The sequence below is a fragment of the Palaemon carinicauda genome, chromosome 33 (assembly GCF_036898095.1).
Source record: "Palaemon carinicauda isolate YSFRI2023 chromosome 33, ASM3689809v2, whole genome shotgun sequence".
Classification (NCBI taxonomy): Eukaryota; Metazoa; Arthropoda; class Malacostraca; order Decapoda; family Palaemonidae; genus Palaemon; species Palaemon carinicauda.
In genome coordinates this window covers 75041506-75058580 of record NC_090757.1, presented here as the reverse complement: position 1 = coordinate 75058580, position 17075 = coordinate 75041506, and the positions used below count along the sequence as shown (strand labels likewise).

The 17075-nt window shown below is 53.0% G+C and overlaps 1 protein-coding gene across 2 annotated transcripts in view; it reads right to left on the bottom strand.

The window, feature by feature from the left end:
* Positions 1-16672, bottom strand: part of LOC137625988 (dynein heavy chain, cytoplasmic-like) — a 770344-nt gene extending 753672 nt beyond the window's left edge. For both annotated transcript variants that reach the window (XM_068357067.1, XM_068357068.1), the window contains exon 1: positions 16483-16672. In XM_068357067.1, coding sequence (XP_068213168.1) covers positions 16483-16501 — 19 coding nt within the window. In that variant the 5' untranslated portion in view covers positions 16502-16672. The remainder of the gene's footprint in view (positions 1-16482) is intronic.
* Positions 16673-17075: the final 403 nt, after the last annotated feature.

Below are 17075 nucleotides of genomic sequence, written 5' to 3'. Positions count from 1 at the left end.
AGACGCCTTTCTCACAAGAAAGAGTCGACTGTAGAAGCCTGGGGACCCGTCTACAACCTCCTGGAGAGCGTCCTTCTTCAACATGGTCTGGACCTCTGCCCAAAGGGCTTGCCCTCTTGCCGATCCCATGGCAAGAGAGCTCAACGACACTGGATTCGCTGTCACGGGAGGTAGAGAAGCTGTGAACGGGACACGATAACCCTGACCGATCATGGAAAATGTCCAGGTATCTGCCCCGAGTTGCTGCCACCTTGCCTCGCAACTTTGTAGGCATCCCCCCACTGGTGGACATGCAGGGGGACTGCCAACCCTAGCGTTTACGACCTCGGCCGTTTCCTCTAGGGTTCTTGCCTCCCCTGGAGGACTTCTTGCTCCTTCTGCTCTTAGCAGGAAAGGGCTTAGACACCTTCGGCTTTGCTGCAGTGGTCTTCTTCGTGTCCTTAGCCGGACAGGGCTGTTGTGCCATTGGAGGTTTGTAGGGCCTCGATGTCAGGGCCCTATGGATGAGGGAATCCTGGTTGGACTTCCTCCACCTCTCAGCGGTAAGCTCCACGTCCTTAGGCTCAAAAAAACTTTTAACGAGCACGGAAGTGTCTGAGCCTGCTAACATCCGAACTGGGAACCCTCTGGTGGAATCTCTCAGCCACAGCGTCCCGTCGTTTGAGAATGGTATTGGCCCACAAGCTTGAGACTTGGTGGGCCAGAAACTCGATGGTCCGCGTGCCTGAGAGCAAGAAAGTCTCCAGTGCCTTCCTGGTGCTTTCTTTGGAGAGGTCCTCAGACCGCACCAGGATGCCCAGAGACCCCAGCCAGATGTCAAGCCACGAAGTTGCCTGCATGGCACACTTAGCGACCTTCTCCTGGCTTACAGTAGGATCTCAGTAGCTGAGTAGGACACGTGCCGGTTGGAGAGTCTCTCTAGAGGGACTCCCCCGGTGAGTTCTTCAACGGAGTGGTGAATCGGAAGACCCAAACAAGACTCCTCAAGGATCTCAAAGTACCTCCTCTGATGGACTCGAGGAGGAGGGAGGAGCGTGTTACCGGTGCTGGATCCTCTGGAAGAGGCAAGCTCAGAGCTGGCCCTCGACCTTGTCCCTGGCACTCTTCATCCATTGAGACCAGGGCAAAGCTGCACTGGCCCTAGAGGGTTTCTGGGTGCCGTAGACACGGTCCAAGACCGTGTCCTTACCCTCACGAGGAGGAATCTCTGGGTCTGGGATCCCGTTGAGGTTCCTCATGAGGGTCAGGACTTGCCAGAACATGTGTTCTGACTCTTGGTGCTCTCCTCCTGAAGGACTGGCAGCAAAGTCTCCTGTCCCCAGTGGATCTTCCTGGGGGGACACGTGGACATCTTCGGAAGGTCTAGATGGCTCCTGTCTGATCCTTATTGACGACTTAGGGATCGTCCTCCTGGGTGGGATACAGGACTCGAGTAACGATGGGTGCAGGCTCTTTTCCACCCCTGGACGAGAAGACTTCTCAGGGAGAGGCGGAGTTTCCCCCCATTGGTGCGATGGGGGAACGGTCCGGCTCGTCTGACTCTCCTGAGGATGGGTAATCCTCATCCGCAGGGGAGGGAGAGAAGGTCTGGGGGGGAAGGAGCCTTGTGCAAGGATCTGCGAGGAGACAAAATAGACCTTGGAGGTGTTTCCACGGGAGAGACTCCTCTCTTCCTCTTCAGGGGGGAGGAAGCCGCCACTGATTTGTGACCCACGTCAGAGAGGACAGGCTTCATCGCCTGCACAAGAGCTCTGACTAGGGTCCCGAACCAGGGCTGCTGGCTGACAGTCACGCTGTCAGACACTCCCTCTGGAGGGAAGGGGATCGTTCAATCCCTTGGAGGAGTCGACAAATGCGGGTTCGCCTCAGAAGCTGAAACAAAAGAGTCCTTAGACCTGTCCGGGAACCGTCCTTCCTCCGGGAACCGCGCTGTTCTGCGCTTGCGGGGAAGGGAACGAGACGATGACCTATCCACCTGGCAACGCTCGCGCTGGAGGTCGCGCGATGGGCCCTGACCAGTATATCGCGCAAAAGGATAGAGTGACACAGGAATCTCGCGCTCGCGCGGGCACGCGTGCACATGGGTGCGGGCGTGAGAGGTTGGTGGAGCGCGACGCAGTGACGCGTAGGGGGCGCGCAGGAGATGGAGCGGGCGCGGGGGCGCGCAGGAGATGGGGCGCGCAGGAGATGGAGCGGGCGCGGGGGCGCGCAGGAGATGGAGCGGGCGCGGGGGCGCGCAGGAGATGGAGCAGGCGCGCGTAGGAGATGGCGAGGGCGTGTGGCACGCAGGAGCTGGAACGTGAGGAGGCCGGATACGTGGGCGCGCAGCATCCTGATGCGGCACTGACGGGCGCGAGAGGGCAGTGGCGCATGGGCGCGTATCTGGAAGAACCGGGCGAGGGCGCAAGAGCGCAGGTTCAGGATAGCGTGAGGGAGGGTTGGCGCGTTGGAGCGTAGGTGGGCGCTGATCCGAGAGAACATGACAAATTCGCAGATAATTTGTATTTTTCCTAACGATACAAACCTTAGCTATTTACATGGGGTAATTACTTTGGCGACAGCCGATGACGAGCCATAAAGTTTTAACAAGGGTTTCCTACCCCACCGCTAGCTACCCCTCTCCCCTCACACACACCGGTGAAGATCCACTTTACTTAGAGGTTGGACTTATCTTGGGGGACAGGGCTGGCGGGTACATAACTGTAAATAGCTAAGGTTTGTGTCGTTAGGAAAAATACAAATTATCTATGAATTTCTCATTTGTTCCGTAACTGAATACAAACCACGCTATTTACAAGGGGTGACTTAACCCTTAGGAAGGGAGGTAAGTCCCCTGCCATACTGGCTTTGGCTTGCCCGGGGGCACCTAACCCGATTCCATAAAGCAACTCAAGGGTTGGGGCCCCTGCGCCTCGCAGACAGCTGAGGGGCTGCTGCGGCCTACGTAAGTCGTGTGTGAAGGTGAGCAGTGACATGTCCTAGGAAGTTGACCTGGAGTTCTTTAGAAGGAAATCTAGGCTAGGACTACTCAATACCACCTCGTCAGGGTATGGGGACATGACAGTATTACAACTTAATACTAGGAACACAAGGAAGCATGGCTTACCTGCAGAGGTTCGAGGTCAGCTGTACAAAGGACCCAGGATGCTGTTTTTCTCCAAGGGAGGAGAGGATGAAGAAAAGAAAAGGGCCAGACAGATCTTTTCATTCACAAAGACTAAAACCGGGTAACAATGCCCTCAACTCTCTGCTACTTGTCCAATTAGGAGCCTGAGGTTAGAACAGCTGTTGTGCAGCCACCACAGGGCCGATAGAAAACGTATCGAGCCTCCTGTGTGTCACGTCTTGCAGGTAGTGGGCCGTGAAGGTGGTCTGACGCTTCCACACCCCAGCTTGAAGGACCTGCATCACCGAAAAGTTCTTCTTGAAGGCCAGGGACGTAGCAACGCCCCTGACATCATGCGCCCTAGGGCGCCGTGACGGGGAGTCAGAACTCAAGGCCAGGTGGATCACCTTGCGGATCCAGGCCGAGATGGTATTCCCGGTGACCCTCCTTTTTGTTTCTCCAGTGCTAACGAACAAGTTCCGCACCTGGGGGCGGACTGCAGCTGTTCTTTTAAGATGCAACCTCAGACTCCTGACTGGGCACAGTAGGAGATGGTCTGAGTCATCTGTTACAGAACGAAGACTCGAGACCTGGAAAGAGTAGAACCTAGGGTCCGGCACTCCCGGGTTCTGAGTCTTAGCAACAAACTCAGGGACAAAGCCAAACGTTACCTCCCCCCATCCCTTTGAATGGGCGACGTTGTAGGAGAGACCATGCAGTTCGCTGACTCGCTTGGCCAAGGCCAGAGCTAGAAGGAACACCGACTTCCAGCTAAGGTGGCGATCAGAAGCCTGGCGTAATGGTTCGTAGGGAGGTGTCTTAAGAGACCTGAGAACCCGAACCACGTTCCAAGCAGGAGGTCTCGCTTCCGACTGAGTGCAGTTAAGTTCGTAACTCCGTATGAGAAGAGACAGTTCCAGCGAGAAGGAAATGTCCATTCCTTTGAGCCTGAAGGCAAGATTTAAGGCTGAGCGATAGCCTTTCACTGCCGAGACTGAAAGGCACATTTCTTCCCGCAGATACACAAGGAACTCCGCTATTGCTGGTAAAGTGGCATCGAGGGGAGAGATACCCCTTCCACGGCACCAACCACAGAAAACTCTCCACTTCGCCTGGTAGACTCCTGCAGATGACTTGCGCAGGTGGCCAGACATCCTTTCCACAACTTGTTGCAAAATCCTCTCTCTTTGAGGAGATGCTGGATAGTCTCCAGGCGTGAAGTCGAAGCGAAGCTACGGCTTGGTGAAAGATGTTGGAGTGTGGTTGTTTGAGTAGCTCGTGACGTGGAGGGAGTTCCCTCGGGATCTCCGTGAGGAGCTGCAGAAGCTCCGGAAACCACTCTGCGTGATGCCATAGCGGAGCTATCACGGTCATTGAGAGGTTGACCGATGTTCTGGTCTTGTTGAGCACCCTCCTCATCAGACAGAATGGGGGAAAGGCGTACACGTCGACATTGTCCCACCGTTGTTGGAAGGCATCTTGCCAGAGAGCCTTGAGGTCCGGGACTGGGGAGCAGTACAGCGGAAGCTTGGTGTTCAACGCTGTAGCGAACAGGTCCACAGTCGGGGAACCCCACAAAGTCAGGACTTTGTTGGCTATCCGAGGATCCAAAGACCACTCGGTACTCACTATCTGCGTCGCTCTGCTCAGACTGTCGGCAAGCACATTCCTCTTGCCTGGAATGAAGCAAGCCGCAAGTGATATCGAGTGGGCTTCGGACCATCTCAGAATCTCTACTACAAGATGGGACAGCTGTTCCGAAAAGGTACCTCCCTGCTTGTTGATGTAAGCCACCACCGTAGTGTTGTTGCTCATCACCACCACGGAGTGGCCCGCTAGGACTTGGTGGAACTTTTGAAGGGCCAGGAAAACGGCCTTCATCTCTAGCAGGTTTATGTGAAGGTACTTTTCTGATTCTGACCACAGACCTGAGGCCCTGTGGTTCAGAACGTGGGAACCCCACCCCTTGTTTGATGCGTCCGGAAACAGCATCAAATCCGGGGTAGAGACGAGAAGATCCACTCCCTTTCACAGGTTCTTGTCTGCCACCCACAATCTGAGGTCCGCTCGTTCCGCAGATCCCATGGGGATCAGGATGTCCGGGGAGTCGAGCCCTTGACTCCACCGAGACTTGAGTCGCCACTGAAGGGATCTCATCCTGAGGCGACTGTTGGGGACGAGACGGGTCAGGGAGGAGAGGTGGCCAAGGAGACAAAGCCACGATAGGACTGGGAGTTCTTCTCGATTGAGGAAAGGTTTCGCAACCTTCCTCAGCCTTGCTATCCTTTCGTCTGATGGGAAGGCTTTGTGGAGATTGGTGTCTATGATCATGCCTAAATATATCAGTTTCTGAGAGGGCTGCAGAGAGGACTTCTCGAGGTTTACCACGATCCACAGATCCTGGCAAACTTCGAGGAGCTTGTCTCGGTGGCGAAGAAGGGATGCCTCCGAGTCTGCCAGGATCAGCCAGTCGTCCAGGTAACGGAGGAGACGGATGCCGATCCTGTGAGCCCATGAAGAGATGATGGTGAAGACTCTGGTGAACACCTGAGGCGCTGTGGAGAGACCGAAACACAGCACCTTGAACTGATAGATCTTGTTGTCTAGGCAAAATCTCAGGTACTTCCTTGAAGACGGATGGATTGGGATCTGGAAGTACGCGTCCTTCAGATCCAGTGTGCACGTGAAGTCTCGTGGTCTCACTGCAAGTCTGACCGTGTCTGCCGTCTCCATACTGAACGGAGTCTGCTTGACAAACCCGTTCAGTGTCGAGAGGTCGATGACTGGTCTCCAGCCTCCAGACGCCTTTCTCACAAGAAAGAGTCGACTGTAGAAGCCTGGGGACCCGTCCACGACCTCCTGGAGAGCGTCCTTCTCCCACATGGTCTGGACTTCGGCCCGAAGGGCCTGCCCTTTTGCCGATCCCATGGCAAAAGAGCTCAACGACACTGGATTCGCTGTCAGAGAAGGGAGAGAAGCTGTGAACGGGACGCGATACCCTAGGGATATCACGGAGACCTTCCAGGCATCCGCCCCGAGTTGCTGCCACCTTGCTGCGCAACGCGGGGGGAATGCCAACCCTAGCGCTTCCGGCCTCGGCCGGAGCCTCTAGGGTTCTTGCCTCCCCTGGAGGACTTTTTCCCCCTCCTGCCCTTGGCAGGAAAGGGCTTAGACACCTTGGGCTTCGCTGCTACAGTAGTCTTCTTCGTATCCTTGACAGGACGGGGCTGTTGAACCGCCGGAGGCTTATAGGGCCTCGATGTCAGGGCCCTATGGATGAGGGAATCCTGGTTGGATTTCCTCCACCTCTCGGCAGAGAGCTCCACATCCTTAGGCTCAAACAAGCTCTTACCGAGGACGGAAGAGTGTCTGAGCCTGCTCGACTCGGCGCTGGGAACCTTATGGTGGAACCTCTCGACAACAGCGTCCCTGCGTTTGAGGATCGTGTTGGCCCACAAGCTCGAGACTTGGTGGGACAGGAACTCGATGGTTCGCGTGCCCGAGAGGAGAAAGGTTTCCAGGGCCTTCCTGGTGCTTTCCTTGGAGAGATCCTCGGCCCGCACCAGGTTGCCCAGAGACCCTAGCCAGATGTCGAGCCATGAAGTGGCTTGCATAGCGCACTTGATGACCTTCTCCTGGCTCTAGATCTCAGTGGCTGAGAAGGATACGTTCCAGTTGGAGAGCCTCTCAAGAAGGACTCCCCCTGTGAGTCCTTCCACTGAGTGATGTAAGGGAAGGCTCAGCGGAGACTCCTCAAGGACTTCAAAGTACCTCCTCTGATGGACACGAGGAGGAGGGAGGAGCTTATTTCCGGCACTGGATCTACTGGAGGAGGCAAGCTCCGCGAGCTGGCCCTCGATCTTGTCTCTGGCGCTCTTCATCCCTTGGGACCAGGGCAAAGCTGCGCTGGCTCTAGAGGGCTTCTGAGTGCCGTAGACGCGATCCAGGACCGTGTCCTTACCCTCACGAGGTGGGACCTCAGGGTCTGGAATCCCATTAAGGTTCCTCATGAGAGTCAGGACCTGCCAGAACGCTTGTTCTGACTCTGGTGCTCGCCTCCTGACGGACTTGCAGCGAAGTCTCCGGACCCCAGAGGCTCTTCCCGGGGGGAAACGTGGGCATCCTCTACGGCTCTGGGCTGTTCCTGTCTGATCCTAGAAGACGATTTTAGAATCGTCTTTGAGTCCTTAGGTTCCCTCCTGGGAGGGATGCAGTACTCTAAAAGCGAAGGGGGCAAGTCCTTCTCCACCTCGGGACGAGGAGACCTCTCGGGAAGAGGAGGAACATCCACCATTGGTGCGATGGGGGAGTATTCCTGCTCAACCGACTCCCCTGAGGAGGGCTAATCCTCCTCCGCAGGAGAGGGCTTGAAGGTCTGAGGGGGAGTAGGATCCTTGCGCAAGGATCTACGCGGGGACAGCACAGGCCTCGGAGGAGGATCCACGGGAGAGACTCCTCTCTTCCTTTTCATGGGGGAGGAAGCTGCCGCTGGTTCTCGACCCGAATCAGAGAGTGTTGGCTTAATAGCCCGCATGAGAGCTCTGAGTAGGGTGTCGAACCAGGGCTGCTGACTGACAGCAGCGCTGTCAGACACTCCCTCTGAAAGGAAAGGGATCGATGGAGCCCTAGGAGGAGTTGACACACGAGGGTTCGCCTGCCGGGCTGTAAGAGAAGAATCCCTAGACCTGTCCGAGGAGCGTTCCCCCTCTGGCGAGCGCGCTGGTCTGCGCTTGCGGGGAGGGGAACACGACAAAGAAGAAACCACCTGCCGGCGATCACGCTGGAGCTCGTATACTGGCCCCAGATCAGGGTCGCGCGGGGGCACGATGGTGCGCAGGAGGATGGTCAGGAGCGATGGTGCGCAGGAGGATGGTCAGGAGCGATGGTGCGCAGGAGGATGGTCAGGAGCGATGGCGCGCTGGAGACAGAGCGGGAGCGTGGCCGCGGGGGCGCACGGAAGCCTGAGCGGGAACATGCCCGCGAGCGCGAGTGGGCGATGGTGTGGACGTGCGGCGAGCTGGAACAGGAGGCGGCCGAACGCGCGAGCGCACAGTGATCTGGTGCAGCCCCGGAGGGCGAGCGATAACAGGAGCGCCCGAGCGGGTGTCCGGTAGGACTGGCCGAGGGCGCAATAGTGCGGGAGCAGGGTCGCGAGCGACCTGGGAACGAGAGATTTGATGACGGTCTGGCTGGACTGGTTTACTCGCTACGTGCGCTGGCAATCGTGGGAGCGTATCAGGAACAGGTCGCGTCGAGGTTCGCTGCTTCGGAGGTCGCGAGGTGCGAGCCGCGTGAGGGCGTTCTGGAGTGAGTTGCGCCACCACCGCTGTCTCAAAGACAGGCACGGGGCGTGAAGCAGGAACAGGACGTGATTGTATCAGCAATAGATTCGCGCGGTTCCAGAGGCGGCCGTGAGCGCCTGTGCACTGGCTTGGCAACCTCTGGGGCGACGAGCTGAGTCGTCGCGACACTTGGCCTCGTTGGAGCTGTAACAGGAACTGCGCGCGGGGGCGCATCACGAACCTCTCTCGTATCGTGAGCCTCCCTTGTATCGCGAACCTACTTAGGTGGGCGCGATGGGCCCAAAGCAGCACGTGGGCGCGTTGGGGTGAGCGTGGAGCTGGAATCGCGCGGGGACGCGTATCGCGTCTCCCCCCCGCAGGGCGCGACGAGTCCGAAGGAACCTGTGAGCGCCTGTGAGCCAGCTCAGGAACCTCCTGGATAGCGCGCGGTGAAACAGGAACAGGGGCCCGGCGAGGTGGAGGCCGCTGGGGCACCGGTGGGCGCGTAGGCGCCTTATTAGGAACTGGCTGCAAGTGCGCAGGAGAGCGCAGCGGTGCTACAACAGGAACAGGGCGCGTTTGCGCAGTTGAGCGCTTACGCACTACATCAGGAACAGGGCGCGTTTGCGCAGTTGAGCGCTTACGCGCTACATCAGGAACTGCTGGAGGGCGACGGGGCGCCGATGGGCGTGGGCGTGCAGGGGAATCCTGGCGAGGAACAGGAACAGTGGCGGGAATGCCTAAGGGTGAGCGCCGAGGTGCTTTGTCAGGAACGACAGGAACAACAGCAACAGGGTGCGCAGGCGGAGCCTTACGCTTAGGGGCGAGCGGCGCAGTTGCGCGCTCAAGTCCCTGAGACCCCGAAGGGTCAGGAGGTTGCGCAGTGGCAGTCTCCGGCTCGAAAAGTGCGTCAGCAGCTTTAGATGTAGATGGTTGAGGTGACAGCTCACATTGTCCCAAAGGACGACCATCCTCCGATGGGGATCGCGAACGATCCCTGGAGAGGTCAAGGGTGGTAGCAGGTAGATCAGGAGAACGGCGAGTCTTCTCCTCCACAGAGGACTGTGGTGACGACAAGCCGAAGAGGCGCCTCTTAACCCCTTTGAAGGGGGAAGGAAGGCCTCTACGGCGAAGGGGAGGGCGAGCCTTCCGCCTTATACGCCCACGAGGGGCCGTGGGATCAGCAGGCTGACCATCAACAGGCCTCCGAAGAGGCGTCTCTACCAGAGAACTCCCCCGAGAGGGAGTCTCAGCGGAAGGAGAGACCGTGGGACTAAGCTCCTCCCTCGAAGTATGTTCAGAGGGAGAGACAGAGCCTTCTGCTACCGCAGCCACAGGAACAGGAGTTTGGTCAGACCCACGGGATGTTTCCGACACAACAACGTCAACCACAGACAGAGGATCTATGTCCGCTGAGGTTGACGATCATTCGGCAGCCGCACCTCGTTTGATCATAGCAAACAAGGCTTCCTTGGAGGGCGAACCCTGCAGCCCCAAAGAAGCCCAAAGCTGAAAAAGGTCATTGTTAGAAACAAATACCTCCTCCGAGGGGGTAGGGGCAGCCGCCTCGCTATGGTAGGCAACGACCTCTCCTTCACCACGGGATCGGTTAATGGCATCAACATTACAGTACAGTCTACGCTACCTCTCGCCGGCCTCTCGGAAGAGGCCGCCCGAGCGGGAACTTCGGAGGAGGAATGGGCGGCGGAAGAAGAAGAATTAGGATTTTCTCTTTTCCGAGAAACCTCGGAAGGAGAAAGATCCCTCTTAGCCTTCTTACGTCGCCGGGCAAACCTCTCCCACTGGGAGGTAGACCACTCCCTACACTCAATGCACAAATTAGAACTATCACACCATTGGCCCCTACACTGGGGGCATAAGGAGTGAGGATCCGTTTCCACGGCTGTCATAAAGGTCCCACAAGGGCGGCCAGGAAGTCCAGGGCAAGTGCGCATAAGGAGAGTAGAGGCCAACTTCACACACAAACACTGAAAGAAAAAGCAGACAAAAATTATGGCAGTCAAAAGAGAGGAGAGCGCTGACAGGTCTGTCGTCTCTCCGAGCCAAAAGTAAAGTGGATCTCCATCGGTGTGTGTGAGGGGGGGAGGGGTAGCTAGCTACCCCTCCCTACCCCCCGCTAACTAGCGGTGGGGTAGGAAACCCTCGTTAAAACTTTATGGCTCGTCATCGGCTGTCGCCAAAGTAATTACCCCATGTAAATAGCGTGGTTTGTATTCAGTTACGGAACAAAGGCATATTAACCTGTGGGCGCGCTGGGCGCGCAGAGGATCATGGCCGCGCATGGCGCGCATCAGGATGTGGGCCCGCTGGTGTGCGCTACTGCGGTGGGCGAGTAGGGCGCACAAGGGGCGCCTTGAGAACTGGAACTGGGCGTGCAACCGGAGCGTCGCGCACGGCTGGAACGCGTGCAGGGTCGCGCGGTCTGGAAGGAGAGTCCTGGGTGCCTGTGAGCGCCCGTGCGGTAGCTTAGGCACCTCCTGGACTGCGCGCTGTGATGTAGAAGCGTGCTGGCACGTTGGCGAGCGCTTGTGCGCGCCTAACTCCAGACGAGCGCTGCGAGTGCAGAGGTACCTGTGAGCGCCTGTGCGCTAACGTAGGAGCCTCTTGGAGTGCGCGCGACAAGGCAGGAACCGGGGAACGCTGGGGCGCAGGTGGGCGCTGGCGCGCTGGATCAGGAACTGCTGGCAGGCGCCAGGGCACAGAAGGATGTGGGAGCGCAGGGGAACCCTGGCACGTAACAGGAACAGGGGCGCCCACGCGCGCAGGTGAGCGCTGTGGCGCTAAGACTGGAACAGCGGCAGCAGTAGCAGGAGGGCACGCAGGAAGAACCTGGCGCTTGAGGGCAAGAGGCGCGGATTTGCGCTCAAGACCCTTAAGCCCCGAAGGGCCCAGTGCCTGCGCAGTGGCAGGATTAGGTGGCTCGTAACGCGCATCCACATCGTCGAAAGGTGACGGCAGGTCAGCAGGTCTGGAGGGTAACCAGAGTCCCGAAGGACGACCATCATCCGAAAGGGATCGCGAACGATCCCCGGAGAGGTCTAAGGTGGTAGCTGGCAGGATCGGAGAACGGCGAGTCGTCTCCTCCGCAGAGGACTGTGGTGACGACGAGCCGAAGAGGCGCCTCCTAACTCCCTTATGAGGGGAAGGAAGGCCTCTACGGCGAAGGGGAGGTCGAGCCTTCCGCCTTATATGCCCACGAGGGGCCGTGGGGTCAGCAGGCTGACCATCATAGAGCCTCCGCAGAGGAGTCTCTGTAAGTGAACTCCCCCGTGGGGAAGAATCACCGGCAGGAGAGACCATGGGACTTAGATCCTCCCTCGAAAGGTGTTCGGAGGGGGAATCTAAGCCTTCAGCTACCTCAGCAACTGGAACGGGGGTTTGACTAGACCCACGAGATGTCTCCGTCACAACAACGTCAACAACAGAAGATCTATCCCTGCTGTAGTTGGGGATTGTTTGACAGCTGCACCAAGTTTGATCATGTCAAACAGGGCTTCCCTGGAGGGCGAACCCTGCAGCCCTAAGAAGCCCAAAGCTGCAACAAATCATTAGACATATTCAAATCCTCCTCCAGGAGAGGAGGTGCAGCCGCCTCGCTATGGGAGGCAACTACCTCTCCCGCACCCCGGGATCGGTCAACAGCAGTACAGTCTACGCTACCACTCGCCGGCCTCTCGGAAGAGACCGCTCGAGGGGGAGCTTCGGAGGAGGAAAGGGCTATGGAAGAAGAAGTCTTGGAATTTTCTCTCTTCAAAGAAGCCTCTGAAGGAGAAAGATCCCTTTTAGACTTTTTCTTCCGGCGCCGGGCAAACCTCTTCCACTGGTAGGTAGACCACTCCCTACATTCAATACATACATTACCACTATCACACCGATGGCCCCTACAGTGAGGACATAAGGTGTGGGGATCGGTGTCGACCGCCGACATAAAGGTCCCACAAGGGCGGCCGGGAAGTCCAGGGCAAGTACGCATAGTCAGTAGAGGCCAACTTCAAACACACTGGAAAAAAAAAAGCAAAAACAGATTAAATATGGCAGTCAAAGCGAGGGAGAGAGCAGACAGGTCTGTTCTCTGCCCGAGCCAATAGTAAAGTGAAGCATTCACCGGTGTATGTGAGGGTGGGGTAGCTAGCTACCCCTCCCTACCCCCCGCTAACTAGCGGCGGGGTAGTACGTAAACCCTCGTTAAAATTCTTATGGCTCGTCATTCAGCTACGCCTGAGTAATTACCCCATGTAAATAGCGTGTTTTGTATTTCAGTTACGGAACAAACAATAATTTCGGACTGTTGAAAGGCCTATAGTAATACAGTATTGACGATAAATTTTTTCGACACCGTACTGTTAATCAAGGCGTTAATTTTGTGAGTCCGGACAATCCCAGTGTGCACACCAATTCTATGAAATCCCGAAATTATTAGAGTTCGTTCATATAAAAACTACAATAATTATGGACCGTTGGAAGGCCTATAGTAATACGGTATCGATGATAAATTTCTTCGACACTGCACTGTTCATCAAGGCATTAATTTTGTGATTCCAGACAATCCCAGTGTGCACACCAATACTAACAAATCCCACTGGCGAGTACTTAAAAGATCGGAACTACCGAAATTCGGGACCCAGAAACATCTGTACGATAGCTAATTTGCAATGCAGATTTTTCAAAATCGCTATTTGAAGATTACTAGGTGTAAACTGAAGGCCCTCCTAGAATTAGTCAAGTATGTTTACCCACTCAATACCCGTGATTCCAAAAGTCTTAATCTATTCCAACACCCTACTCCTACGCTAACAGTCCGTTCATCCAACCCATCGCAAAAAAAAAAAGTTGTCCGACTATCCAACCCTAAACAAAAACAAATAAGTTGTTGCTGGGAAAGAACAAGATACTATTTTCAGATTCAAACTTCAGTGACCTCGAGTAATGGTGGTGCTGATGTAAAGGCTACGAAGTATCCTGGAAGCTGAACCTGAACCTGAAGTAATATAAGTGCAGCTCTCCCCGTTTCTTGGTGTATGTATGATTGAGGCCACTTGTATGCATGATAACGACCAACTAGGAAGAGGGAAGTGGAAGGGGGGTTACAAAGGGGGTTTACCCCTTGCATTAGGTAAGGACTAAGAAAACAGCAATGTTAGGGAGGTTCGCAGGGGGCCATTTGCCCCTACGTTAGGTAGGGACACGGCTTGTAGGTTAGGTTAGGTGGGGCTGTTTCAGTTAGGAGATGTTCTTATGTAGAAGTTTTGTAGAACAGACAGTTTTTTGTAGTACAGAGGACTCGTCAGACGAACGGCAAAAACAACTGAAAGAAATTCACGTAGGACATAAAATGTCTGTACAAGAAGAAAACACATAGGCCCATGCCAAGACTCTGCCTTCTGTAATTTCATTTCCGGATAAATAATTGGGGTGTATGTACAATGGCGGCCACCTGTATGTATGATAAAGGCCACCTTATTTTCAACTTTATCGGAAACTTGTATAGAATAAAGACTGTTCAGAATGTTATAAATACCCACAGTAAGTACTTACTATACCGATATACAAATATTTTGAAAACCATCTAATTTGACGTGAAATTTATAAGACGAACGAAATCTGTACCTTGCCACGCAGTTTCTCGCTCCCTCAGTTCCTAGAATTCCCTGTAGACGACGTTCTGATCGAATCAACAGAGCCATAGCGGCGGAATACTGAATTAATCATCGGCCGCAGCAATTTGAAATGACCCAATGGGACCCCACTTGACCTGAGGATTTAATTTTCACCCAATCATAACCCATTTTTTTCTAAAAATTCCAATACGGAAACGGGAGCACCCATCAAGGGTCGGAAATGCTCATTCTTTACCCACGTGGCACGATGGCAACAAATCAGTGTGTAGATACTTGTGAATCTTTTTTTTAATTCAGTCGACCCTAGAATGTTTAGGATTATGAATTTAAGTGCTGAGTTTACAAAATATTTATATAAAATGGGACTTTTAGGTGATTTTTCCAGCATTTATGCAAAATGTCTTATCGGTAAAATGCGCTATAAGTATGATGGAAAATCGGCGAATACAATAGTGGCAAAGTTAAGTTATTTTGCGTTGTTCATATAGTTATTGCTGAAAGAAGATCGCCCCTAACCACGGTAACTTTTTTTCACGATCAAAGCTAAAGTACGAAGATGTATTTGTTATATTAGCAAGTTTTATTTACGGTTTTTCTCAGAACCAGATTCTCCCTTTGTACAAAAAGTTTCCCTCTCACACACTAGTTGTTGGTACAACTTCTGTCGCGACGTGTGTGCGGACATCTTAGTGATGGACAGCAAAAAAAATTGGCGGACCAGGACATATCGTCGAGATAGACGAAAGTAAATTCAGAAAAAGAAAATATAATGTCAGCAGCAAGGTCGATGGCAAATGGGTGTTCGGTGGGATTGACCGGGAAACACGTGAGACTTTTTTCAGGGTTGTTGAGGATCGTTCAGAAAAGACACTGCTCCCAATATTATTAGAGTGCGTCCATCCCGAAACTACAATAATTTCAGACTGGTGGAAGACCTATAATAATATCAAGGATCAATTTCTTCAACACAAAACTGTTAATCATAGCATTAACTTTGTGAGTCCGAACGATCCCTGTGTGCACACCAATACCATCGAATCACAGTGGCGAGTGCTAAAAAGATCTGTACTACCGAAATTCGGTACTCAGAAACATTTACTGTATACGATAACTACTTAGCTTTGTAAATAATTCAAAGATGTTATTTGATCGGTAAGGGGTGTAAACTGAAGGCATTCCTGGAATTAGTTAAATATGTTTATCTGCTCAATACCCACAATTCTGATTCCAAGAGTCCTGGTCCGTCCCAACACCCGTCCCCTCCACTTACTAGTGTAACAAACCATCCACAAAAAAAGTTGTTGTCCCATCACCCTACATCTCCTAAAAGTGCCCGTCCTACGTGCCCTCCCCAAAAGAAGAAGAACTTGTCTCTCGGCAGAAAGGCCATACCAGTTGAAGACTCGGACTTCAGTGACTTCGAATTAGTAGGGGGCCGTTGTAGACGTTACGAATAAACCCGCAAGCTGAACCGGAAATAATGTAAGTATAGCCCTCTCCGTTTCTGGTTTGTGTGATCGCGGCCACATGTATGCATGATGTCGGCCGATTAGGAATATGCTTGTGTGTGTATGAGTGATAGCGGCCACATGTATGCATGATGTCGGCCGATTAAGAATATGCTTGTGTGTATGAGTGATAGCGGCCAAATGTATGTATGATGACTGCTGATTAAGAGTAGGCAAGAGTAAGGGGTGTCGCAGGGGGGCATTAGCCCCCCAATTAGGTTTAAGATTAAATATACAGCAATGTACAGGGGGTCGCAGGGGGGCGTTAGCCCTGCCGTTAAGGAGAGACACGTCTTGTAGGTAAGGTTACGTGGGCCCATTAGTGTTCTATTCTAGATTTTTCGCAGAACTTTCTTTTGTAGAACAGCGGCCACGTCTTACGAACGGTTAGAAAACGGGAAGAAATTTCCGTTTTCTGTACCGGCGGGAGGACCTGGCTGCTGATCTACCAAGGCTCTGGAAAAAGATGACAACTTAGTCCACTGGTTTGAACAAATATTTCCACCGTTCGTTAATTCACCGTCATTCTAAGAAGCGAGGCGAGTCGACCTCATACAAATGGCAGTGACTAGTAAGGGCACACGGTAAGCATTTCAACTGACTCTTCTATAATGGATGGATATAAAAATAGATTTCAAAATAACAAATATAGATTTCTATGAAAATATTGAGAGAAAACAACGTATTGTGGTTTACCAAATGGCGAATTCGGTAGAGGCCCATTGTGAAATTGGATTATAAAAGAGGCCTACTGTCTGGTAAGCGTTTTAAGATTTAAAACCATCTGCATAATGTTAAAAGAATAAATTATGTTAATGGTTGGTTAGCATGTGTACTAACATGGTTCCTAGTTCTGGCTACTCCCAGTAACGGACCAAACTTGCCTTTCTCTAAGAATAGCAATGATATCTACTAAACAAATATGAATTATATGAATATTTCCTTACCATCTTCACCGGGATCCATAATGACGTGCCACTGAGGCACTGTGGGTTATACAAAATGTTAAAATACGATGTAGTTGCAAGTTGAAATCCCGAAGCAAAGGGTCAACGATCTGCAGCCTGCAATTGACAAGAGCTGCAAGAGCATTGGCAACGCTGCTGGCAGGTAGTGGGAGTTGACCAGTATTGACAATGTTGTACTTCTTCTTTAAGTCCCTAAATCTATAGGGAAAACTTCTTCTTCTTGAAATAGTGGAAAGAAATGGGGAATTATTCAGGTATCAATATTGAAGAAGTGTGAGTTAAGAGGTTTCATATTCTTTATTTATTACAACTAATATAGCTTATTTAGTTCCCTATTACCTCACTGGGTTATTTTTCCCTGTCGGAACCCTTTGGCTTATAGCATCCCGCTTTTCCAACTGTGTAGCTTGGCTAGTAATAGGCCTACTAGTCATGTTAATACAGACAGCCGAGATAATGTTTTAGTACAACAGATTCATAGATTGTTACCGTAAAATGATTCACATTAACAAAAGTTGTCTCACGATATTCAATTAACAATGTGTAGAGGCATAACACTTAATATATAGTAT